At 51.4% G+C, this 26,622-nt stretch overlaps 2 protein-coding genes across 6 annotated transcripts in view; one reads left to right on the top strand and one right to left on the bottom strand.

The window, feature by feature from the left end:
- SYMPK (symplekin scaffold protein) overlaps window positions 1-2,865 on the bottom strand; it is a 46,091-nt gene extending 43,226 nt beyond the window's left edge. For 2 of the 4 annotated variants that reach the window (XM_016192163.2, XM_060186103.1), the window contains exon 1: window positions 2,725-2,865. The gene's annotated coding sequence lies outside the window, so the exon portion shown is untranslated. Of the gene's footprint in view, window positions 1-2,223; window positions 2,576-2,724 lie in introns of those variants that run through there. The other 2 variants (XM_060186104.1, XM_060186102.1) reach the window with 2 other exon arrangements.
- Window positions 2,866-3,556: 691 nt separating this feature from the next.
- On the top strand, window positions 3,557-17,425 carry FOXA3 (forkhead box A3). Of its 2 annotated transcripts, XM_060186134.1 has the most exons (3): window positions 3,557-3,822; window positions 10,707-10,781; window positions 15,633-17,425. In XM_060186134.1, the coding sequence occupies exon 3, from the start codon at window positions 15,663-15,665 to the stop codon at window positions 16,620-16,622; it is 960 nt and encodes a 319-aa protein (XP_060042117.1). In that variant the 5' UTR covers window positions 3,557-3,822; window positions 10,707-10,781; window positions 15,633-15,662; the 3' UTR covers window positions 16,623-17,425. The 2 variants fall into 2 exon arrangements, with proteins under 2 accessions (XP_060042117.1, XP_060042116.1); XM_060186133.1 differs by lacking the exon at window positions 10,707-10,781.
- Window positions 17,426-26,622: the final 9,197 nt, after the last annotated feature.

The raw sequence follows: 26,622 nt of genomic DNA, 5'->3' as shown, positions 1-26,622 counted from the left end.
CTTCTCCTGCCTGTGCCTTCATCTCCCTCTTGGCCTGCTCTAGACCCCCTGGTCCCTGGAGAATGTCAAGCACCTTCTCCCCCCCCCCCCCCCAAAGGTTCCAAAGGTTCCGTGCTCCTCTCCTCAGACTCACACAGCAGCTCATTTCCTACAGGTCTCCACAGAACCATCTTGTAGCGAGGCGGCCTTCTCTGACCACCCATTTCAAAGGTGAAGTTCCTGTCCCCTTTCACCCATACTGCTTTCTTGTCCGCGGGATTTGCATGTCTATATAAGATCTGTGGGGGCAGGGATGTATCTGAAAGTGCTCACTTCCCACATCCCCAGCCCTACAAGGTGCCTGGCACTGAGCAAGCACCTGCCAGAGAGCTTCCCCAGTCTCTGGGCTCGGTATCCTTGCCACTTTTTGTCTGATGAATAACAATTTTATTGAATGTGTAATAGGTGCTAGGCACAACTTTATACATAAGACACATTTCACCCTCCTAACAACAACTTTGTGAGGAAAGTTTCTTTCTTTTTTTTTTTTTCTTTCAAAGATTTATGAGTAGGAAAGATAGACCAGAGCACTGCCCAGGATTGAACCTGGAGCCTCAGGCTTCCAAATTCTGCACTCTTATCTACTGAGCCACCTCCCAGGCCTCAAGGTGAGTGAGTAGTGGTTTTAATCCTTACTTCACAGTCCTGCAGTTAGCAGTGTGCTGGCAGCAGTGCCAGTTTTGCCAGTCTCGGCAGCCCTTCTCCACCCCTCGGTCTGGTCACTTGCAAAAGCTGGGGCCAAGGCCACAAGGCCACCAGCACAGTCTGGCCCAGCAGAATCTAAGGAACCTTTTCACAGTAAATCTGCTTTTTGCAGGGAGATTTTTTTTTTTTGTTCCCCCCCTCCAGTTATTGCTGGGGTTCAGTGCCTGAATTACGAATCGAATCCACTGCTCCTGGAGGTCATTGTTATGATTTCTTTTCTTTTCTTTTTACTGTCTCCTTCCTCTTCTACTTTGAGACTTAACCATTTAGTCTTCTTCCATTTCCCCTTTTGTTTTCTCTTCAATACAGGTTGGCATCTATGCTCCGTATCAATGTACGGATTGGCCTCACCCTTTGCCCCAGCCTTGTCCCTTTTTACAGTTGTGTGGGGCATTTTATTTTCCCCACCAGGGTTATCACTTGGGGCTCTGGTGCCTCCACTGTTCCCAGTGGTCATTTTTTTTTTTCACTTCTCTTTTTTTATGCGATAGAGAGGGAAAGCCAAAGAGGAAGAACATGGGCAGCACTGCTCCACCACTGGTGAAGATCAGCTTTTTTCTTTAGAGTGAAAACTGTGGTTTCTCCTTCCTGATCTCTCTCTCTCCTTTGATTCTCTCTCTCTAAAGAAAAAAGTCTTCTAGGAGAGGTAGAATCGTGCAGAGGTGGACAACACTGGCGGCATAATAACAATAAAAATAATAATAAAATTCAAAAGTCTGGTTCTGGATGGCGACTCACCCTCACCTGGCAGGTAGAATACACATAGTGTGTGAGAGGTTCAAGCCCTTAGTCCCCACCACAGTTCTGCTAGTGACACTCCCCCCTTTGAATGGTGCTTCCAAAGGGAGTGTAAAGTGTTTGGCCAGCCACCCTAATAATGACTTTCTTAGGCAGGGGTAGATAGCATGATGGTTATGCAAACAGACTTCTCATGCCTGAGGCTCCGAAGTCCAGGTTCAATTCCTTGCACCACCATAAGCCAGAGCTGAGCAGTGCTCTGGTAAAAAAGAAAAAAAAAAAAAAAAAAAGACTTGCTTTCATGCCTGAGGCTCAGAGGTCCTAGGATCAATCTCCAGAGCTGAATAATACTCTGGGAAAAAAAAATTAATGTTATTGTTATTAATTTAATTAAATAAGGGAACATCAAACTTAGCACAGCAGCAGCACCCAAGATTTGCCTGTGAAAGATCCCATGCCTGGCACCACCCACAAGAGCTGAGCTATACACACACACACCCCAGATGCATATATGTTATTTGCGGTAAGCTCAGTCTTCTGCCATCCTGAGCAGCTTCTCCTCCCCTCCTGGCGGACCCCCATCATGTACCAGGCCTCTCCTATGCACACAGTAGCTCTAAGAGGTGGCTTTCACTCATTCAGTGGACATTAGCTGGGTGTCTTCGGGGGTCTTGCGCTGTGCTGGGGGTGGGGTGACCACCACACAGGAGCCCCTGCCCCGCGCGGCGCCCCGACACTCACCACCCGGCCGCTCCCCAGCACCTGCCGCACGTGACAGTGACGGAAGGGCGCGGGGACCTATGAGCGGGTCCAACAGGAGCGGAGGGCGGGAAAGGAGGGCTGGGCAGCGGAAGTGACGTCGGCACCGAGCCCCGCAAGATGAATGGGAGGGAGCCGGCCGGGCACCTGGGGGAAGCGGGTGCTGCGGGGCCGGCGGGGTGGCAGCCTCGCAGGAGAGGGCGCGGGGCGAGTGTGCGGCGCCGAGAGGACCGAGCAGCTCCGCCGGCGGGGGCCAGACGCGTTTCGGGGGCCGCGTTGGAACTCAGCCCCCAGGGCAGCGGGGAGCCACGGAGAGTCCAGAGCAGCAAGAGAAAAGGGGGTTTCCAACGTCACTGCTCCCCTGCGCACTCAGCGACCCCAGGCCGCCCCAACCCTGGCCAGCGGCCCCGCTCCTTCAGGGGGCTTCTCCTCCCTCCGACCCCAGAGGGCCCACGCTGCGCCCTCCCCCCACCCCTTGCTCACCGCGGCTCCGGCCTCCGTCCCCCTCGCGCCCCCTCAGCAGCGCCTCTTCATGGCCGCCGCCGCCGCCATCTTCGGTCCCCTGCCGTGACACTACGCACACGCCGCTCGCAAGGTGCTGCCGGGAAATGGAGTCCACACTGCCGCCCGACCCCGCCCCTCCCCTCGCTAACCCCCGGGCGATGCTGATTGCCACTCTTCATTTCCGCCAGGCCTTCTGGGAATTGTAGTCCTTCGCTAGAAGCCCGCGCGAGAGTGCCAAGGTGGCAGAGACTTCTGGGAAATGGAGTCTCTGGTTAAAAGCCGCGGACAGCTGCGGGAGAGGGGAAGCGAGGGCTTCTGGGAAATGGAGTTCCCGCCGCTCTGAATCCCTGGACGGCTGGCATTAGGGCTAGCGGACACTCCCAGCCGCGAAGCTCCTGGATTTTGGAAGTGATCTTTCGCCCTAATGAGATCCTGACAGAATCCCCGAGCCCCCTTCCATGTTTGATCTTGACCGTTTACACAGTCTGGAGCATTTCCAGCTGTCGGAAGCTGCATTCTCGCGCCCCGTGCCCGGGGGATGCGCTTTCGAGGGTCTGCAATGGCACGTCCGGAGGCCGCCTGGCTACGAGCCCCCCCGCCCCGGCGCGGGCTCACCGGGCTCTGGCTGCTCTCCCGGGGCTGCCGAGATGCTGACCCATCTCGGGGTGCAGGCAGGGGGCCCCTCGGTTCGGGTTCCAGCGCCCGCGGCCCCGGGCTGCGGCTCCGGGCGCCTGAGGTCTGTCTCCCCGCGATCCCGCAGGGGGCGCCCCCGCCGCTGCGGCCGCCCTCGAGGAGGCGGGAGGGGAGGAGAGGGGAGCGGGGCGGGGGAGGCCGGCGGGAGGGGTGTCCCGGCTATAAAGCGTGGCCTCCTCCCGCGGCGCCCGGGACAGCTGGGACCCCGGGGCGGGCGGACGTGCGGGCGCCGCTCGGTGCGGGCTGCGAGGTCCGGAGCGCTGGGTTCCCGCCCCCGGGCCGCAGCGGGGGCCACCGGGGGCGCAGGCCCCGGGGATGCTGGGCTCGGTGAAGATGGAGGCCCATGACCTTGCCGAATGGAGCTACTACCCGGAGGCGGGCGAGGTGTGTCCTGGGGGGTCGCGGATCGAGAAGTGGGGCGGGGGGGGGGGGCAGGAATCAGGGTGTGAGCTTAAATGGGGACAAGGGTCGGGGTGTGGGCTCAGATGGGGTCCCGGGTCCCCTCACTGGAGTCTGGGAGGCCGAGGTGTGGGAGATGGGGCGCCGGGCATGGCTCGCCCGAGGTGGTGGTGTTGAGTCAAAAAGCAGGTCGTGGCGGAAAATGGAGGTTTGGGTGTCCCCCAAATCCGTGGGACTCACACTAATAAAACCAAAAATAGGAACGGAGTGAGAGTAGGTAGCGTAATGGTTTTGCAAAGATTGACCTGCCTTAGGCTCCAAAGTCCCAGGTTCAATCCCCCAGTACCACTATAAACCAGAGCTGAGCGGTGCTCTGGTTCAAGTTAAAAGAAAAAGAAATAAATGAAAAGATAAGAATGGAAGAACCTGAACGGAGGGGGTGGCCAAACTGGGCAGTTGGTGTGTAGGGTTCAAAAACTGGGAGAGGAAATAGAGACTAAGACAGGGGAGAGATGCTTAACCAAGGGACGTTGGAGTTGGGAGCTCAGAATTAGAACTCGGATAAAGTGGGGAGCGGCCCCCGCGGGGCCCAAATACGCTGGAAGAAGCTTCAGTGCTGTGATGTCTTTTTTTTTTTTTAAGTGGTTAGAGACAGAGAGGGGCTGGGGAGACGGATATGGGGGGGGGGGGAGACAGAGACACCTGCAGCCCTGCTCCACCGCTTGTAAAACTTTCCCCCCCTGCAGGAGGGGATCAGGGGCTTGAACCTACAACCTTGCACACTGAGCCACCACCTGACCTTTTTCTTTGATGTCTTTACTTTTGCCTCTATGTGAGGGGGGGGAAAGTCACAACCAAAAAATAGGGGTGGAGAAGGATCCGGGGTAGAATCAAAAATAAGGATTCGATTCCTGCTGTGGGGTAAGAGGTGGAATTTACTTAGGGAGTCTGAAATAACAGGTGAGTAAGAGCTGGGGCACAGATAGATGGGGGGTGGGGGGTGCCGGGTGGGGTCAGAGTTAGGAGCGGGATAGCTTTCCTTGTCGGCAGTGGCTTTGCATTAGCAGAAGGGGGTCCATCTCTGCCCCCACCCCCATCCTTAGTCTTGACCCTCACTCCTTCCAACCAAAACCCCAGGGGTTTAATTGTTATTAGAGACCCTCAGCAGGGATCTTCCTTGTGTAAGGCTGGGAGGTTTCAGATTTCTCCCCTCTTTCAGCAATCTACAGTAATTGCTAATGACCAACTAGGTGGTCCTGGAGTAAGGAAGGTGGGGAGGGGTCTCTTCTCTCCCTGAAGCTGGCTTAGAAGCCCTCATCCACATCCAACTCTTGCTGCAAGGACTTCTCAGCTCCATCCCTCTCCAGTCAGCCTTGCGAGAGGTGGAGGGGAGGCACAGGGGGTTCTGAGTCTGAGGGCTGGAGGGGGTGGTGGCTAGCTATCAGGGTTCAGAAACTGGAAGAGGGTTGGGGCCATGAGACTGTAAGGGTTGAGTTCCCCCCAAAGACCCAAAGAGACTTGGGAGTGGGGAGGGGGGTGCCACGAAGCCCTGGCCTGTGTGAGTCTGGAGCTGGAAGCCATAGGGTGGGACTCCTGAATCCTGGCCCTGTGGGGCTTGGCAGGGTGCCCGGGAGGGGCCAGTCCCGGGGCTGGGGAGGTGTGAGGTGCAGGTGGGGGCCGAATTGGAAAGAGGTCGCCTGTGTGGAGGGGTGGAGGCATGGAGACTGGCGGGAGGCTCAGGCTGAGGCCAGTGGGGGGGGAGGGGACTCGCAGCTGGACCCCTAGAGAGACCTGGGACACGGTTCGGGTTTAAGCTTAAGGTGACCGACTGCCAACCAGCGTGGGGAGAGGGGGGCAGCACTTCTCAAGAGGTGAATTGTGGGGGTGGTGGGTCTAGAATGAGGAGAGTTGTGATTTGGGACGCAGCCTGGAGTTTATGAGGAGAGTTTGTGTGGAAAGAAGTCATGTCAGCAATTAAGGGACAGATCAGTGTTTGGGGGGGGCATGGGACTGTTGTCTGAGGGGCTCTCCTAGCCTTCCCATCTGCTCAGCCACCTCTGTCCTTGGATCAGAACAACGGGCAGAAAACCCCCTCATTCCCTCCAAGGGACCCCTGCCTGCTCCTAGTGCTCCCCCCAACATCCTCCTCCTAGGGGGATGTTAACACCCACAAGTTGCCTTTCTGTAAGGACATGAGAACCTGCCCAGCTGCTTCCCCATTTTAGAGATAGGAAACCTTCAGGAAGTTTTTATTTTTGTTTTTGGAGGGGGCACTGCCTGGGGTCCGAGGGGGGGGAGGCTGCGACAAGAAACCAGGTTCCTGACTTCACTCTGCTCCCTGGCGCACCCTCCTATAGAGACAATAAGGAAATGAAAGGGGAGAAATTCCAGCCTCATGGGGTGGGGGTGCAGGTCCCCTGCGGGCTTCCCCCCAATCTCAGCCCCGCCCTGGTTGGGGAGATCCGGCTCCGACCCGGACACTGGGGGTTCATCCCAGCCTCGGGGCGTGGGAAAGCCTTCCGTGGATTAGGGCAGCTGGAGTGCCTGCATCAGACCTCCAGTAGGACTTCCGGGTGGGTGGGGACCCAGAAAATGACGGGGTCCCCATCTGTCCACCTGGGTAAGGCAAGAGCCTGCCCTTGTGGGAGAATGTGGAGAACTCTGGATCCCCTGAGCTCATTCCTTTCTCTCTGCAGCAGCCTTCTGGGGTGCAGGTAGAACCCCAGCAGGTAGTCAGTCAGCTGGGGGAAGGGAGTAACAGTGGCTCTGATTTCAATGCAAGAATCTGGGAAGGGGGGGGGTGCACTTAGAAGAGACAAATAAAGAGATTGCTGGGGAAGGAGGGATTGTGCCAAGGAGAGGAAGGAGGGGTGATGAGAGAGAAGGTCTGACAGAGGTGGAATGGAGCCAGAGAGACAGTTCAGTGGGGGAGCATCAGACGTCCAATCCCTGGAGCTACCACACTTGTGACGAGATAGACAGGTGCCAGGGCTGGGGAGACAGCATCATGGTTCTGCGGAAGGCTTTCTTGCCTGAGGTTCTGAAGTCCCACATTCAATCCCCAGCACCACCATCAGCCGGAGCTGAACAGGGCTCTGGTCTCTATCTTTTCATCTGTATCTCTCATTAAAATAACATAGAGGTCGTGTGGTGGTGTACATGGTTGAATGTACCATGTTAAAATGAGCAAGGACCCAGGTTCAAGCCCCCAGTCCCCACCTGCAAGGGAAAAGCTTCAGGAGTGGTGAAGCGGTGTTGCATGTGTTTCCCTCTATATATCTCCCCCTTCCCTCTTGATTTCTGGCTGTTTCTGTTCAGTAATAAATTTTTAAAAGATAGTTAACAAAATTTTAAATAAAGTATTTCTTTTAAATAGAGAGAGTTGGGAGTCGAGCAGTAGTGCAGCGGGTTAAGCACATGTGGTGCAGAGCATAAGCATCCCGGTTCGAGCCCCCGGCTCCCCACCTGCAGAGTGGTTGTTTCACAGGCAGTGAAGCAGGTCTGCAGGTGTCTCTCTTTCTCTCCCCCTCTCTGTCTTCCCCTCCTCTCTCCATTTCTCTCTGTCCTATCCAGCAACGACAGCAATGACAACAATAATGACAACGGGCAACAAAATGGGAAAAATGGCCTCCAGGAGCAGTGGATTCGTGGTGCAGGCACCGAGCCCTAGCGATAACCCTGGAGGCTAAATAAATAGAGAGAGAGATAGACAGGTACCCCCAAAGCCAGCAGAGGGATTCTGAGAGAGGAAAAGAGTTACCTGGAGATACCAGAGAAAGAGCGAGGGGAAGAGTCCCTGGCTGAACATCTGCAAGTTCTGGCAGTACCTGGAACAGCAGCACCCCCAGAGCTCAGAGACCCTGTGGGTAGAGGGAGGAGCATAGACCCGGCAACTGGAGAACTGGAGGAAGGAAAGCTGTGGGCTGGGGAGAGAGGGGATGGTTCTGCAAAAGATTTTCTTTCATGCCTGCAGCTCCAAAGTCTCAGGTTTAGTCCCTAGCACCACCATAAGCTAGAGCTGAGCAGGGCTCTCATCTCTGTCTCATTAAATAAACTATTTTTTTGCCTCCAGGGTTATCGCTAGGGCTCAGTGCCTGCACCATGAATCCACTGCTCCTGGAGGCCATTTTTCTCCCTTTTATTGCCCTTGTTGTTGTAGCCTTGTTGTGGTTATTGTTGTTGTTGATGTCGTTTGTTGTTGGATAGGACAGAGAAATGGAGAGAGGAGGGAAAGACAGAGAGGGGGAGAGAAAGACAGACACCTGCAGACCTGCTTCACCGCCTGTGAAGCGACTCACAGGTGGGGAGCCGGGGCTTGAACTGGGATCCTTATGCCAGTCTTTGGGCTTTGTGCCACGTGCACTACTGCCCGACCCCCCAATTTTTTTTTAAATGAAAGGAAGGTGGGGTAGATAGCATGATATTTATGCAAAAGACTCTCATACCTGAGGCTCTAAAGTTCCAGGTTCAATTCCTTGCACCACCAGAAGCCAGAGCTGAACAGTATCTTGGTTAATAATAATGTAAAGGGTGTGGGAGGGGGCCGGGTGGTGGTGCATCTGGTTAAGTACTCATGCTACAATGCTCAAGGACCTGGGTTCAAATCCCCAGTCCCCACCTGCAGGGGGAAGAATTTGTGGGTGGTGAAGTAGGGCTGCAGGTGTCTCTCTCACTCCCTCTCTATTATCCCCTTCCTTCTTGATTTCTGGATATCTCTATCCAATAAATAAATGATAACTTCAAAAAAAATTTTTTTAATAGATAGAGGGTGTAGGAGCAGGTAGTGGTGCACCCAGTAGAGTGTACATCTTACCATGTGCAAGCCTCCAGACTCCCTCCACATACACCTGCAGGGAACTTCATGAGCAGTGGAGCAGTGCTGTAGGTATCTCTCAATCTCTCTGTCTCTCTCAAGGGACTGACTCAGGCAAAGAGAACTCACCTTTCTACCTGACTCCCCCCTCCTTTATATTTATTTATTTATTTTCTGAGAGTGAAAGAGACCACAGCACTGAATCTTTCTTCAATGTCAAGGGGATTCCAGGCTCGAACCTGGGTCATGCGATGGCAACCTATTTTGCATCTTGTCCACTTCCTGCTAGGCTGTCGGCCCCCTGAGGGCAGGGGAATCAGCCTGTCCTGGTCACTGCTTCCAAAGCATGTCCCAGAAAGACAGCCTGGATTGAGAACCCCAGCTCTGCCCCTTCATTGCCAGATGACTCCGGCCACTCCTGAGGGGTGAGGGAGGGAGCTCAGTTTATTTGGCTGTGCAGTGGGCACTGTGTGTGGTGTGGTCCTGAGGATTAAAGAAACCCTTTCCCATGAAGTGCCTGGACCAACGCCTGGCACCAAGGAGGTGGCCCATAAATATTTGTTGAAGATTTGAAAAAATATATTGAGGGCTATTTAGGGAGCCGGCAGTGGCTGCTGTATTTCACTGACTGAAGACGCATGGTAGGGGCCCAGATGAGTCTTGTGAAAGAGATTTTATAGGCAGTGGTGTCTGGGGCTGTAATTGACTGTGGGTTTTAGGTTGTTTTGTTTTGTTTTTTTGCCCCAGGATTATGGGGGGAGCGCTCTCTGCCTCCATGACTTCACTGTTCCTAAAAATTTTTTTGATAGAAGGGGCCGGGTGGTGGCACACCTGGTTGATTGTATATGTTATTATGTGCAATGACCCATGTTCAAACCCTCTTCCCCACCTACAAGGTGAGGAGAAGCTTCTTGAGCAGTGAAGCAGTACTGCAAGTGTCTCTATCTCCCCCTCCGTCTCGATTTCTCTGTCTATAAAATATAATTTAAATAAATGAAGAGAAAACTGGAGGGCTGGGCAGTGGCATACTTAGTTAAGCACACATGTTACCATGCACAGGACCTGGGTTCAAGCCCCCTCTTCCCCAGCTGCAGGGAGGGCATCTTCATGAGCAGTGAAGCAGGTCTGCAGGTGTCTCTCTCTCTCTCTTTCCCCCTCCCTCTCCCTCTCTCTACCTGCCCCTTCCCTCTCAATCTCTGTCCTATCAAATAACAAATAGAAAGGAAAGAAAGAAAGAAAGAAAACTGCAGGATTAGGGAAATAACATAACAGTTATGCAAAAAGCCTGTCATGCTGGAGGCACCAAAGGTCCCAGGTTCAGTCCCACTAGAAGTCAGAGCTAAGCAGTGCTCTGAATTAAAAAACAAACAAAAAATAGTCATTAAAATTTTCAGATCAAGGAGTCTGAGAGGTGGCACAGTGAATGAATAAGGCTCTCGATTTGGAAGCATGAAGTCTTGAGTTCAATCCCCTGCATCCCATGTGCCAGAGTTCTCTCTCCCCACCCCCCACCATTTTGTGCTAATAAATAAATCTTGAAAGTTTTCTCTCTCTCTCTCTCTCTCTTTTTTTTTTTTTTTTTTTTTGATAGAGGAAGAGATAGATAGAGGGATACCAGAACATTGCTCTGCTTCTTGTGAAACTTCCCCTGAGCAGGTGTTTCCATGTGGTGGCTGGGGGCTCAAACCCAGGTGGTAAAGTGCATTCATCTAGCCCTCAGTTGACTGTTTTCTCCCACTCTTATTTCATTGACAAATTGGTTGATTGATTTTTGTGGAACCAGTGCCTCCTGCATGTGATGCTTTTTCATTCAAATACACACACACACACACACACACACACACACGGAGATATCACAGCACCAGAGCTTCCCCCAGGACTTTGGCACCTCCCATGTGGTATTGGGGTTCCTACCTGGGCTTCTCACTTAGCCAGGCACATGCTTTGTCCAATGAGCTATCTTGCCAGCCCCTATTCTTTAAAAGACTTACAGGGATGTCTTAGATTTGAAGATATATTGTCAATATGAGGTTGAAATGTGATTTCTGAATTACAGATATTTGTGGCCTAGAAAAACAGCAATTTTACAACTTGTAAGACTGATAGTGACACAATGGGATTAGATTATTAGGTAATTCATCAATTCTTGACTTCTTTCTTTATTTGTTGTTGTTATTATTTTAATCTCAAGACCTCTTTACATCCTTAAAAATTATGGAAATCCCCAGAGAATTTTTGTTGTTATGTCTATCCACAGTTGCCACATTGGAAATTAAAGCTGTGACATTTAAGAATACATATTGTTTTATTTTATATTTATTGATGTGTTTTGAATAGGGACGGGGGAGACAGAGAGAGAGGAAGAGACCTGTGGCGTTATTCCACTGTTTGTGACCCTTTCCCACTGTTGGTGGGGATGAGGGAGGTCTTAAACCCAGATCCTTGCACATTGTATATAGTGTGTGTGCTCAACCAGGCGAGACACACCATTCCCTTGGATAAGTTTATTTTAAAATCACAGAAACTTTTTGTTAATGCACTCTGCAGGGCCAGGTGGTGGCACAACTGGTTGAGCACACATGTCCCCAGTCCCCACCGGCAGGAGAAAGCTTCCCAAGTGGTAACACAGCACAGCAGGTGTCTCTCTGACTCACCCTCTCTCTTTTTTTTTTTTTAAGATTTTTTTATTTATTTATGAGAAATACAGGAAGAGAGAGAAAGAAGCTTAACTCTGCCTTATGGTAGTACAGGGGACTGGAACTTCGGGGCCTCAAGCCTGAGATTCTCTTTGTATAACCATTTTGCTATCTACCCTTCTACCCATTTTTAAATAATAACCTTTTTACAAGGATTTCTTCCAGGCTGGGGAGACAGCATAATGGTTATGCAAAAGACTTTCATGCCCGAGGCTCTGAGGTCCTAGGTTCAATCCCCAGCACCACCCATAAACCAGAGCTGAGCAGTGCTCTAGTATCTTTAAAAAAAAAAATTCTTCCCCACTTATAGGAGTGGGGTCACTTTACAAGCGGTGAAGTGGGTCTGCAGATATCTATCTTTCTCCCTCTCTATATTCCCCTTCTCTCAATTTTTCTCTGTCCTATCCAAAATCAAAAAAATGATCATAGGAGTAGTGGATTCATAGTGCAGGAACCAAGCCCCAGCAAGAACCCTGGAGGGGAAAATAAATAAATAAATAAATTTCTGGCGAGAGAACCAGAGAATTACTGTAGCACATCTCACACCAGGGATTGAACCTCGGACCTTGTGCTTTAGAGTCCAAGGCTCTGTCCACTGCTCCCTACCCCAAGCCACTAGATAATGAATTTTATTACAACAAGGTGGTCATATTTTATAGTCCAGGAGGTATGTAATGGCTATAGTACCTCCAACATTGAATTGCCAGAGTGATGCTCTGATTCCCCCCCCCCACCCCCGTCCATCTGTCCCATAAATAGATTGGTGTTTGTTTGTTTTAATTAAGCGGTATTTCAAAGCACTTAATGAGAGGAGCGGTGCTGTCTCGTTTTTTGCAAATCTCTAGCTTCTGGTTGCAAGGCAAGATAGCTGGATTCTCAAAGCTGCTTCCTGGTTGGCTCTGGGGTAGCATCACATGCCAGGCAGCTTCTGGAAAACTCCACTGGACACTCACTCTCTGGAGAAAAAGTGTGAGCCAATCATGGTGTGCAAATACCCTGACCTCCGGGACACTAGGCTTTGAGAACTGCTTGGCCTATGAGCTTCAATATATGGAAGGACTTCAGGGGGATGAGGGCTTCGTAAGGGGGAAGACGAGGGGAAGATAGAACGGGCTAGAATAGAAGCTTGGGAGATAGTTCAGGGCGGGGAGCACAGGACTAGCATGCCTGCGTCCTGGATTCAGTGGATCCTTAGCATTGCATGAGCAGTGCTGTGGCCTGTCTCACAGAAATAAATAAAGCAGGGCCAGGTGGTGACACACCTGGTTGAGTGCACGTGTTACAATGCACAAGGACCCAGGTTTTAGCCTCTGCTCCACCTTGAGTGGGGAAGCAGTGATGCAGGTATATCTTTGTCTTTTTCCCTCTCTGTCTGCCCCTTCCCTTTCAATGTCTGTCTATCCGATAAATAACATAAAAATTTTAAATTAAAAGAAAAAAAACAATAAATCTTTTTTTTTTTTGCCTCCAGGGTTATCACTGGGGCTCAGTGCCTGCACTATGAATCCACTGCTCCTGGAGGCCATTTTCCCCATTTCTGTTGCCCTTGTTGTAGTTGTTATTGTTGCTATAGCTGTTGTTGTTGTTGGGTAGAACAGAGAGAAATCAAGAAGGGGAGAAAAAGAGAGACACCTGCAGACCTGCTTCACTGCTTGTGAAGCAACCCCCATGCAGATGGGGAGCCAGGGACTCAAACTGGGATCCTTATGCCTGTCCTTGCGCTTCACACCATGTGTGCTTAACCCGCTGCATTACCACTCTGCCCCCTCAATGAATCTTTTTAAAAATTAGTGGGGGCAGGGGACTGGGAGACAGCATAATGATTCTGCAAAAAAGTTTTTCTTGCCTGAGGCTAAGTAAGTATGGGTGGGGTGCTGGGAGATAGCTCACCTGGTAGAGAACACACATATACACACACACATATACATATATATACACATATATATAATTTTATTGTCTTTATTTACTGAATAGAGATAGCAAGAAATTGAGAGGGAAGGGGGTGATAGAGAGGGAGAGAGACAGAGAGACACCTGCAGCCCTGCTTCACCACTCTCAAAGCTTCCCTCCTGCAGGTGAGGAGCTGGGACTCGACTCGAACCACACAAACAAGAAGCTTCACATGCAGTGGAGTGAAGCCAGGTGTCTCTCCTCTCCTCTCCTCTCCTCTCCTCTCCTCTCCTCTCCTCTCCTCTCCTCTCCTCTCCTCTCCTCTCCTCTCCTCTCCTCTTCTCTCCTCTCCTCTCCTCCTCTACTCTTCTCTCCTCCTCTCCTCTCCTCTCCTCTCCTCTCCTCTCCTCTCCTCTCCTCTCCTCTCTGTCTTTCTCTCGCTCCCTGCTTCTCTGTATCTGAGATGGGGTGGCAGAAGAGTCTGCAGGGAGTGGTGAAATCCATGGGTGTGACACCCTGCTGAAGCTCTAGCAGCAAAAAGGGAAGAAAAAGGATAAGGACAGGCCAGCAAGATAGCTCACTTGAGGGGGTCGGGCGGTAGTGCAGTGGGTTAAGCACACGTGGCAAAAAGCTCAAGGACCGGCATAAGGATCCGGGTTCAAGCCCCTGGCTCCCCACCTGCAGGGGAGTCACTTCACAAGCGGTGAAGCAGGTCTGCAGGTGTCTGTCTTTCTCTTCCCCTCCTCTCTCCATTTCTCTCTGTCCTATCCAACAACAAAACAACAAGGGTGACAAAAGGGAATAAATAAATAAATATATTTTTTTAAATGACAGCTCGCTTGAACAGTGTGTTTGCTTTGCTACATGTGCAGCCCAGGCTTGAGAGGAGGCCTTCAAGTTCTGAAGGAATCTTTGGCGCTTCTTTTGGTGGTCTCTTTCTCTCTTCTAATTTATTGGATAGAGATAGCCGGAAATGGAGAAGGAAGGAAGAGATAGAGAGGGAAAGTGACAGGGAGACCCCTTCAGTGATGCTTCAAACTCACAAAGCTTTCCCCCTGCAGGCGGGGACCAGGGGCTTGAACCCAAGTCCTTGCGCATTGTGATATGTGCGCTCAACTAGATGTGCCACCACCTGGCACCCTGTCTTTTACCTCCAGGGTTATTGCTGGGGCTCGGTATCCACTGCTCCTGGAGGCTAATTCTTCCTTTTTGTTTTCATTGTTGTTATTATTGTTGTTGTTGTTGTTACTGTCATTGTTATTGGATAAGACAGAGAGAAATTGAGGGAGGACGGTAAGACAGAGAGGAGCAGAGAAAGACAGACACCTGCAGACCTGCTTCACCACTTGTGACGTGACTCCCCTGCAGGCAGGGGGCTGGGGGCTCAAACTGGGATCTTTACGCTTGCGCTTTGTGCCATGTGCACTTAACCCGCTACACTACTGCCCAGCCCCCATAAAGTGTAATTCTATAACATAAATAAATAAATACGGGAGTCAGGCAGTAGCATAAGGATCCCGGTTCAAGCCCCCAGCTCCCCACCTGCAGGGGAGCCGCTTCACAAGCGGTGAAGCAGGTCTGCAGGTGTCTGTCTTTCTCTCCCCCTCTTTCTTCCCCTCCCCTCCTCTCTCCATTTCTCTGTCCTATCCAACAACAACGGCATCAATAACAATAAAAATAAATAAATAAATAAATGTAAATAAAATAAATAAATAAAACAAAATTGCAGAAGAAACATAAAGACGGACCTGGCAGAGCACACACGTTTTCTTGTGAGAGGATCTGGGTTCAAGCTTCATGAGTGTTGAAACAGGTCTACAGGTGTCTCTGTCTTCCCCCCCTTTTTATAATTTTTTTATTATCTCTGTATTGGATAGAGACAGCCAGAAATTGAAAAGGGATGGGGAAATAGAGAGGGAGAGAGACAGCACTGCTTCACCATTGGCAGAGCTTTTCCCTTACAGGTGTGAACCAGGGCCTTAAATCTGGGTCCTTGTTCATTGGAGCATGTGCACTCAACAAAGGTGTGCCACTAGCCGGCCCCTCTGTCTCTCTCTTTCTATGTCCCCTTTACTCTCTCATTTTCTCTCTGTCAAATAAATAAATGAATGAATCGATTTTTTTAAAAGATTTATTTATTTATTTATTTATTTATGAGAGAGAGAAAGAACCAGCCATCACTCTGGTACATGTGCTGCTGGGAATTGAACTCAGGACCTCATGCTTGAGAGTCTAGTGCCTTAGCCACTGCACCACCTCCCAGACCACATGAACAGATATTTTTTTTTAAAAAAAGAAGAAATGCAAAGAGAATGACAGACACCGGGATTCTGTCAGAGTGGAAACCCATTGACCCCATTGCATCTCTCCCTTTGTCTCTGTCTCTTCCCCTGCAGGTCTACTCTCCAGTGACCCCAGTGCCCACCATGGCCCCCCTCAACTCCTACATGACCCTGAACCCTCTGAGCTCCCCCTACCCCCCAGGGGGCCTCCCAGCCTCCCCTCTGCCCACCGGACCCCTGGTGCCCCCAGCCACCACCACACCCCTGGGGCCCACCTTCTCAGGCCTGGGCGCTGGCGGCGGGGGAAACAGCTCCGGATACGGGGCACCTGGAGCCGTGCTGGGGCCCGGGAAGGACGTGCCGAAGGGGTACCGGAGGCCGCTGGCGCACGCCAAGCCACCCTACTCATACATATCGCTCATCACCATGGCCATCCAGCAGGCCCCGGGCAAGATGCTGACTCTGAGCGAGATCTACCAGTGGATCATGGACCTCTTCCCCTACTACCGGGAGAACCAGCAGCGCTGGCAGAACTCCATCCGCCACTCGCTGTCCTTCAACGACTGCTTCGTCAAGGTGGCCCGCTCCCCGGACAAGCCGGGCAAGGGCTCCTACTGGGCCCTGCACCCCAGCTCAGGGAACATGTTCGAGAACGGCTGCTACCTACGTCGCCAGAAGCGATTCAAGCTGGAGGAGAAGGTGAAGAAAGGGGGCACCTCCAGGAACAGTGCTGGGGGGACCGGCCAGGCCACGGCCACTGTCCCAGCTGCCACCATCACCTCCCAGCCCCAGCCCCAGCCCCAGCCTCCTCCTTCTGCGGAGCCAGAGGCTCAAGGTGGGGACGACGTGGGGGCTCTGGACTGTGGGTCCCCCGCTGCCTCTACCCCCTATTTCACAGGCCTGGAGCTCCCTGGGGAGCTGAAGTTGGATGCACCCTACAACTTCAACCACCCCTTCTCCATCAACAACCTGATGTCAGAACAGACGCCCGTAGCACCAACCCCCAAACTGGACGTGGGCTTTGGGGGTTACGGGGTTGAGGGTGGGGAGCCTGGGGTCTACTACCAGGGCCTCTACTCCCGTTCTCTGCTGAATGCATCCTAGCAGGGTGAGGAGGGGCGGGTGGGAGCCTGGTGGGTGGGGTTCAGGCCTTAGCTCTGTCACACCCTCAGCACCCTGGAGCTTGACCCTGTTGTGACACTTCTCTTGTCCCACCAGTTGACATTTTGGCTGGTGTGTCCCTCACTGTGGTGGCTGCATCATGCCTGTCCTCCAGGTACTGTGATAAATTACCACTGGTGTCTTGGTGGGCCCTTTGGAGACTGGAAAGGCTGCCATATTGGTTGGTGTTACTGGTTGATCCATTAGGTGCTCTGATGGCCTCCATCTTGATTGACATCTGGGTTCATAATTCGGCATGGTGAGGAACATTCGCTTGGTCCGTACCTGGAGTGCGATGGTGACTGTATTTCCTCCCATCTTCTTTGGCCCATTGAGGATGCTTGGATGACTCTTTTCATGGAATCCTTGGCACAGTTCATGTTCAGCTGATTGCTATCCTTGATAGCTTCTCTTTCTGGCAGTTGGCTAGCACAGGGGCCACCATCTTGGCTGGTAGATATGTCCAGGTCTCCTTGCATGCCACAGCGGCCCTTACAGCCACTTACAGCAACATGGTGTTGGCTGTATTGTCACTGTCTCTTTGATGTGCGCTGACTGAGGGATGAAGATGAGAGTCCTCCTTCGTGCCCTGTGGACCCCATCTCCTCCCCCCCCCCCAACTCTGGTCCCAGAGAAACCAGAAAGGACTGGTCAGGGTGTGGGGAATATCTTTGGACGTCTGGTTCTTGGCTGGGAAGTGGGATACTGGCTGTGTATGACTATTAAAGGCACCATTTCTGCCTCTTACCAAATGTCTCCTTTCCTTAGTGAGTGGGCCCTGAGGTGGGGGTGGGGTGGGGTGTGGGCTGAACTCCTGACTGTTCTGCTATCCCCTCTCCTTCTGCTGCTTCTGGGGGAGGGGTCAGGGGAGGCGTCGACCTGACCTTCGGCCCTCTGCCGTCCCTGACCCCAGGGACAGTTTGCTCACAGATAGTAGCCCCCGCAGCAGTGGGGCCAGGGCAGCTGGAGGAGGTGGCAGTGCAGTGACCAAGGCCATCTCCCACCCCCGCTTCCCAGGTACATACTTCCGGGGCTCAGAGAGACCAGAGGCCGCAGTAAACTTGGAGAGAAGAAAGGACAACGGTGGTGTTAATTGAAGGGGTCAGTGTGTAGCACAGGAAGGGTGCATGCATGTGATAGGGTAGCACTCAGCCCACCGGGGTTTCCATGCTGTTAGCTATTGTGTGGGTCTGTCTGTATGTCCCTGTTTGGGGTTTCTTGGGTCAGCAGACTCCTGTGCGCATGTCTGGTCTTGTAGATGTGGTTCTCTGATGCATTTATTTACTTACTTTTGTCATCACCAGAACTTTACCACTCTGGACCAGTTTTTTTTTTTTTTTTTTTTTTAGATAGAGATGAGGTCATGAGGGAAAGACACCACAATACTGTATATGTATTATTTTATGTGAGCTATGTCCTGGCCCCTGTCTTGTATTAATGCTGCACCAGGAGTCAGACCCAGAGCCTCACAGATGCTCTAATGCTAAACCATCTCCCCAGAAGCACTTCCTGCTTTGTCTTTTTTCTTTTCTTTTTTTTTTTTTTAACCAGAGCACTGCTCAGCTCTGGCTTATGGTGGTATGGGGGATTGAACCTGGGACCTTTGCATAACCCATTATGCTATCTATCCCTGTTCTGCTTTTGTCTTTCTTGATCATTAATTCTCTCTCTCCCTCTGCCTCCAGGCTTATCGCTGGGGCTCAGTGCTGGCACTATGAATCCACTGCTCCTAGTGGCCACCCCCCCCATATAATTGGATAGGACAGAGAAAATTTTGAGAGAGGAGGGGAAGATAGGGAGGAAGAGAGAGACAGACACTTGCAGACCTGCTTTGCCACTAGTGAAGCGTCCCCCCTGAAAGTGGGGAGCCAGGTGCTTCATCTGGTCCCCCCTTGATCATTAATTCTCAAAACGCTAGTTCACTGATTCCGTCCGTCACTCACTCAAAAACAAAAGGCTGTCACTGAACCCATCACTGCAAGTGCCATGTCTCTCCCATTTTCTCTGTCCTTCTGTCCCTCACCCTCTCTCTTTCTCTGCCTTTGTCTCTGTCCATAAGTCTTCTGGAATGTGCCTATTTATTCTCTGTGCAGCTGTCTCTCACCTGACCTGCCTTATACTCTCTTTTCTTCACTGCTCTGACTCCATCTCTCCCCCCCCCCCCCCCGCCACTGTTGGCTTCCCACTTTGTCTTGGGTGTCTTTCTCTCTCTCTTTTTTTAACCAGAGCACTGCTCAGCTCTGGCTTATGGGGGTGCAGGGGATTGAACCCGGGACTTTGAAGCCTCAGGCATGAGAGTCCATTTGCATGACCGTTATGCTGTCTACCCTTTACCCCCTCTCTTCTTTTTTTCCAGTAGGGAATTTTTGCTTGGGCTTCATGCCTGCACAATTCCACCACTCCTAGCAGATTTTCTTTATTCCTTTTTTTTTTTTTAATTCATTTGTTCATTCGTTCATTCATTCATTGGGTAGTGACAGAAAAATTGAGAAGGAAAGGGTGAAACAGAGAGAAAGAGACACCTGCAGCACTGCTTCACAGCTTGTGAAGCTTTCACCCTGCAGATGAGGAAGAGGGTGGGGGTCTGGGAGGGAGCTTGAACCCAGGTCCTTGTGCATGGTAATGTGTACTTAACCAGATGTAGCACGGCCCAGTCCCTTTTTCTTCTTTAGAGAGGAGAGGTACCACATCACCACTCTACCATTCATGAATTTTCCTCTTTGTGTGGTAGTGCCTGTGGGGATACAGGGCATGAGCCCAGGGACGGGGGTGTGTGTGTGTGTGTGTGTTGGGGTGTGGGGGGAGGCATCTCCTGGCCCCTTTCTCTGGAGCCCCACTTTCTCTGTAGAATCTCCCCTACACTCCTCCCTTGACTCCCTAGCCCCTCTCTTCCTCCACCTACAGCTCTCCCAGCCTCTACCTGCCACCTCACACAGTCCACCCGGGGCCCTCTATTTCTGTCGCTGTGCCCGCCCTGCCGGCTGCGTGTCACCCTCCCCCTGCCATGCTGGCTGTCCTGGGCAGGCTGGGGAATTCCTCCTGGTTCCTGGAAAAAACAACCGGGGCTGAGAGAAAGGCCCTCAGTCTCCCCGGGTGCCCGCCCCCCTCCCTCAGGCCTGGGGGTCTCTCCCTGAGCCGGCCAGCCTGAGGCAGGAAGCCCTGTGGTTTCTGGCTGCTCCCTGGCGGCCTCCGGATTTGGCCCCCGCCCCCCCAGCCAACAGCCCAAATATTATTCCTCAGGAGGAGTCGGTGATGGTAGGGTAGGAGGAGGAGGCCAAGCTGAAAGAGGCTTTCAGGGCACCAGGCCTGGGGCTTCCTGTCCCCGGGCTCAGGCCTCAGGCCGCCCCAGTGGGGACCTCAGGTGGCCAGAGGGGCGGGGTGTTGTTGTAGGGTCCTGGGGGAGGGTGGGGCCATCCGCTGGGGTGTCTGCTGGCCTCTGGCTCTGATGGAATGGGCAGGTGTGACTCCCACCCCAGGGACAGTCCAGTCGGCTGATGTCCAGCATGGAAAAATACCATGGTCAGACGTGGGACGCATGGACAGACATGAGGACGCCATGGAGCAAGGTGGAGGGGGTAACTGGGGACACCAGGACCTGGGTTCAGCCTGTGGGCCTGAGGTGACATGGCCCTAGGGTCTGATGCTACTACACCTGGTTTCTTAGGGCCTAGGTCTGTCCACATCATTAGGCAGGTGAGAGACAGAGACGGAGAAGAGAGATGCTGCAGCACTGTTCCACTGTTCATGAAGCTGCTCCTGGGCATGGTGCTCCCATATGGCTCAAACCCAGATCCTCACGCATATGGCAAAGTGTCTACCTAGTGAGTCATCTCCCAGCCCCCAAAATTCTTGTTTTAAGGATTTGTTTTTTGGGTGGGGGAGACAGTATAATAGTTCTGCAAAAGACTTTCATGCCTGAGGCTCCAAAATCTCAGATTCAGTCTCCACACCACTGTGAGCCAGAGCTGAGCTGTGCTCTGGTAAAATAAATAAATAAATAAATAAATACATAAGATTTATTTTGTGGTCCATGGAATAGCACAGTGGGTAAATCAACTCTGGGGCTTAGAGTCATGAGTTTGATCCTTGGCATCACAAGTGCTAGAGTGATGCTCTGGTCCTCTCTCTTGCTCCTTCTCTCATTAATGAGTAAGTAAATATTTAAAGGATTTTAAAAATTTTATTAACATGGCAAAGAAAGAGTTCACAAGCAGTGAAGCTGATCTACAGGTGTCTGTCTTTCTCTTTCAGTATCTTCCTTTCCCAAGTTCTGTCTGCCCTAGCAAATAAAATAGGAAGGAAAAGAAAAGAAAAGACAATGCTCACTAGGGTTATTGCTAGGGCTTGTAGTGCTAGCACTGAGCCCCAGCAATAACCCTGCTGGCAATAAATAAAATGAAAGAAAGAAAGAAAGCGGGGGTGAACAACGAAGCACTGTGGCACATTGGATATCAAACTCAAGACTTCACACTTTTTATTTATTCCCTTTTGTTGCAGTTTTATTGATGTTGGTGGATAGTACAGAGAGGAGGGAAAAAGAGAGGGCGAGAGAAAGATAGACACGTGTAGACCTGCTTCACCGTCTGTGAAGCGACTCCTCTGCAGGAGGGTTTTTTTTAAGATTTTATTTATTTATTAATGAGGAAGATAGGAGGAGAGAGAAAGAACCAGACATCACTCTGGCACATATATTGCCGGGGATCGAACTCAGGACCTCATGCTTGAGAGTCCAAAGCTTTATCACTGTGCCACCTCCTGGACCACAGTCCTAGGATTGAACCTAGGACTTTGGAGCCATAGGCATAAAAATCTCTTTGCAAAACCAGTATGCTATCTCCCCCACACATCAATTTATTGGATAGAGACAGGGAAAATGAGGCAGAAGGGGGGGAAGATGGAGAGATAAAGACACTAACAGCACTGCTTCACTGCTTGTGAAGCTCCCCCATGCAGGTGAGGGCTGGGTGCTTGAATCTGGGTCCTTGCACAATGTAACGTGTCTGTTCTACCAAGTACACCACTGCATGGCCCCCAGTAAAGATCTTTTTAAATAAAAAGATTATGGGGGTCGGGCAGTAGCGCAGCGGGTTAAGTGCACATAGCCCGAAGCACAAGGACCGGCATAAGGATCCCGGTTTGAGCCCCCGGCTCTCCACCTGCAGGAGGGTCGCCTTACAGGCGGTGAAGCAGGTCTGCAGGTGTCTATCTTTCTCTCCCCCTCTTTCTTCCCCTCCTCTCTCCATTTCTTTCTGTTCTAGCCAACAACATCAATAACAACAATAATAAAAAAAAGTTTATTTTGGGGGCTGGGTGGTAGCACATGCTACAGTGCAGAGGACCTGGTGGTCAAGCCCCTGGTCCCCACTTGCAGGGGAAAGCTGTGAAGCAGTGCTGCAGGGGTCTCACTCTCCTCACTCTCAATCTCTCTGTCTCTATCCAAAACACAATAAATCAAAAAAAATTATTTTATTTTTAATAAAATGAGCCTGGGACTTTGGAGCCTCAGGCATGGGAGTCTTTTTGTATAACCATTATGCTATCTACTCCCCCACCCTATTTTACTTATTTCACATGACAGAGAGGACCAGAGCATCACTGATAAATATGGTCTGGAGACAGAAATTGCTGGGCTCATGCTAGCAAGTCTGGTATTCTACCATGACACTGTCTCCCAGTTTCTTAACATTACTTCTGACCCAGTCAGTCAACTCCAGTTCACTTCCCACCCCTGCTGAGCTTTCGTTATTGGGGAAACTGAGGCTAGTGAAGGAGAAGTGACTGGCCCAAGGTCTCATGGGAGAGCAAGTTGGGGAGCCCTTGACTCCTGGGCTGTTCTAGCATGTAGGAGGGAAAACTGCTGAGCAGCTTGGTACTGTGTCAGTCAACCCATTTCCCACCATCTGCAACCTGCTGCAACAGGGGGAGGAGGCACCCCCCTCAGAAGCCAGCCAACAGTGTGTGGTTAATGAGTGTGTGTGTGAGTCAGGGTGGGTGTCACTAGGTGCTGGGACACCGTGTCCTCCCTGTGACATGTCTCTGGTCGGTGTTGCTGTGTGTTTGTGTCCATGTTCCATGGTTTATAGAGGAGGTGGGTGTCTGTGTCAGTGTGTGTGCGTGTGTGTGTGTGTCAGTGTTCAGTCTCTGTCGTCTTGTGTGTCTGTCACTGCAGCCCAGTGTCCTTATCCCTGGCTTCTAGGGAGTGCCTGTGTCTCTGTCACTCTGGGTCTCCCTATCTCCATCCCTGTGTGTCACCATATCCCCAGGTGCCACCGTGTGTCACTCACCACCCAGGCCACAGGTGGGCATGGCGGGCCCACTGGTGCCAGCCCTTGGGCACAGTCCGTCACACCCTCCCTGCCATGGGCCTGGCTGTACGCTGTTTGCATGTCTGCCCCAGGTAAACACCCAGATCCGGAACTCAGGGCCGCCTCCCTCACCTCTGCCCCCCTTCTCCCACAACTGGACCAGGGCCCTGACCCTCCCTGAACGCACTGTGGTCACCAGCCTTCTCCGGGGCCCCATCCACCGCCCGGATATGTCTGTGTCTGCTGCTTTCTCTGTCCCCTGGCTGGTGTCTGTCACTTTCTGCCCTGATTTCCTCCCGTCATTTGAGGTTCTGAGGTGGGGTGTGTGGGTGGGGGTGGTGGCCGGGAGATGGGGAAGAGACCCCTGCTTTTCTCCAGAGTGACCCCTGCCTGCCTGCCTGCCTTCCTTGGGTCTCTGTCCTACTCTTCTCCCACTGGCCTCTCTCTCTCTCTCTCTCCCTTGGCTCCTTCTGCCTCTATCTGCAAGTTTCCCTCACCTCCTCACCGCACCCCACTCAGGCTGGGTCCCTTGGACTTGGTCGCTCTCTCTATGGGTCTCTGAGCTCCTTACCCTGGAGGAAGCATGTGGCCCCCACCCCCAGCCTGCTACCGGGATATATATAAAAGGTGTATGTACTTATTATTCATATCTGCGCCGGGGCAGGCGGGCAGACACTGGGGCCTTTGTGCGGTTGCTGCCTGCCCGCCTGCTGCCCGCCCGCCACTCCTCTCGCCTCGTCCCTGCTGCCACCCCCCCACCCCCAAGCAAGGTTCCTGTAGGGCCTGCCAGCTTCCTCTGCCTGAGGTGTGATTGCCACACCACAGGCGGTGGCAAGGGGCCTGAGGAGCTTTCCGTGGGGAGAGCTCACCAAGGGACTGGGCTTCACTGCTCAGCTGCTGTCTGGATGTCTGTCTGCTGTCCCTAGGCCTGTCCAGGGCCTCACCCGGATCCTCCCTGGGAGTTTTCTGCCCTTCTTCACCTTTCTGTCCCCTGGGCTCCTGCCCCTCATCTAGTGCTGAAAACGTGCCACCCTTGGCCACCAGGGGCCACGAAGGTGACTCAGTGGGTAGAACACCGGGCCCATATATGTGAGGCGCTGGTTCCGTCTCTAGCACTGAATTAAAATAATAAATATTAGGGGGCCAGGTGGTAATTTACCTAATAGAACCCATACTTCACCATGAGTAAGGACCTGGGTTCAATCCCCAGCACTGCATTAAAAACATAAAAATGACATGGTCCGGGAGATGGCACAGTGGATAAAGCACTGGATTCTCAACCATGAGGTCCTGAGTTCAATCCCCAGCAGCACATGTACCAGCGTGATCTCTGGTTCTTTCTCTTTCTGTCTATCTTTCTCATGAATAAATAAATTTAAAAAATTATCATTTATTAAAAAAAAGTAACTAAATAAATAAGTAAAAATGAGGGGGTCAGGCTGTAGCACAGCGGGTTAAGTGCACATGCTGCAAAGTGCAGGGACCAGCGCAAGGATCCCAGTTGGAGCCCCTGGCTTCCCACCTGCAAGGGGGGGTTGCTTCATAAATGGTGAAGCAGGTCTGCGGGTGTCTATTGTCTATCTTTCTCTCCCCCCTCTGTCTTCCGTCCTCTCTCCATTTCTATCTGTCTTATCCAACAACAACAGCAATAACAACAATAATAATAACAAGGATAAACAACAAGGGTAACAAAAGGGAAAAATGGCCTCTAGGAGCAGTGGATTCGAGTGCAGGCACTGAGCCTCAGCAATAACCCTGGTGACAAAAATAAATAAATAAATACATATGAAATAAAATTAAAAAATAAAAATGAGCTGGGGAGATAGCATAATGGTGATGCAAAAAATGCCTTTTATGCTTGAGGCTATGAAGTTTCAGGTTCAATCCCCAAAACCACCCCACCATCAGCCAGAGCTGCGTAGTGCTCTGGAGGAAAAAAAAAACTATAAGTAGATAAATATAAATTAAATTAAAATGAGGGCTAGGGAGACAGCATAATGGTTCTGCAAAAGGCTTTCATACCTGAGGCTCTGAGATCACAGGTTCAACCCCCAGCACCACCATGAACCACAGCTGAGCAGGGCTCTGGTATCTCTCTCTGTACTTTCTCTCATTGAAATAAAATGATTAATAAAGTATTAAATAATAATTCACGGAGTCGGGTGAGCGCAGCAGGTTCAGCACAGGTGGCGAGAAGCGCAAGGACTGGCATAAGGATCCTGGTTCAAGATCGGCTCCCCACCTGCAGGGGAGTCGCTTCACAGACGGTGAAGCAGGTCTGCAGGTGTCTATCTTTCTCTTCCCCTCTCTGTCTTCCCCTCCTCTCTCCATTTCTTTCTGTCCTATCTAACAACGACAACATCAATAACAACAACTATAATAACTATAACAATAAAAAACAACAAGGGCAACAAAAGGGAAAATAAATAAATATAAAAAACAATTTAAAAAATAATAATAATTCAAAGGCCAGGAGAGGCCTACCCACTAGAGCCCACACTTTCCCATGAGTAAGAACTGGGGTTCAAGCCCCTGATTGCCCTATGAGAGCACCTGCATGAGGTGCTTCATGTGCTGTGGAGCAGGGATGGGCCTCCAGGACCCCCCCCCCAAGGCTCCTGCAGATTTCTCTGACCTCATGTTCCCTGGTTCTCTCCCTTGCCGGAGCTGTACTAGCTACCTGGCTGCTTCTGGGACAAAGCAAGCAGGCAGCCATCTTAAGACCTTTGCTTGTGCTCTCCCTGCCCTTTCTGCTTAGTATCCTCTCTAGATGGAGCCCTGCCCTCCTTCTCTCTTTGAAACAGTAGTCACCACATGTCTGAGACTCCAAGGTCCCATGTTCAATCCCCAGCACCACCATAAGCCAGAGTTGAGCAGCGTTGTGGTCTGCCTCTCTCTGAATCATTCTCTGTATCTCTCGCATTAAAATAAATAAAATATGGGAGTCAGGTGGATCCTGGTTAGAGCCCCCGGCTCCCCACCTGCAGGGGAGTCACTTCACAGGTGGTAAAGCAGGTCTGCAGGTGTCTTTCTCTCCCCCTCTCTATCTTCCCCTCCTCTCTCCATTTCTGTCATATCTAACAATAATGACAACAACAATAACTACAACAATAAAACAAGAAGGACAACAAAAGGGAATAAATAAATAAATATTTAAAAAAATAGTAATTGCAGTTTGGCAGTTCAGTGACCAGAACACTGAACTTATAAGCATGAGGTCCTGAGTTTGATCACTAGCAGCACATGTGCAAGAGTGATGCTCTAGTTCTCTCTCTCTCTCTCTCCTCTTGCCCGAAAATTAATAAATAAGAATTTTAATGGCAGTCTTGACCTGGGAGGTGTTTCAGTGGGTTGAGTGTCTGCCTTGCTTTTGGGGAGCCCCTGTTTCAACTACAGCAGCACAGGGAGCAACAGCTGGACCTCAACGAATGGTGGAGTGGTGTTTTCTGCACTCTCTCCTTATCCTCCCAACCTCTCAGTAAAAAGAGAAAGACTGGGCCTGGGAGACAGCATAATGTTTAGCAGACAACCTTCATGCATGAGGCTCTGAGGTGCCAGGTTTAATCTGCTACACCACCATAAACCAGAGCCAAACAGGGCTCAGCTTAAAGAAAACTATTCAGAATTGGCGGGAGGTG

This window comes from Erinaceus europaeus, chromosome 2 (assembly GCF_950295315.1).
Source record: "Erinaceus europaeus chromosome 2, mEriEur2.1, whole genome shotgun sequence".
Lineage (NCBI taxonomy): Eukaryota > Metazoa > Chordata > Mammalia > Eulipotyphla > Erinaceidae > Erinaceus > Erinaceus europaeus.
This window is presented reverse-complemented; position numbering and strand designations above follow the sequence as displayed.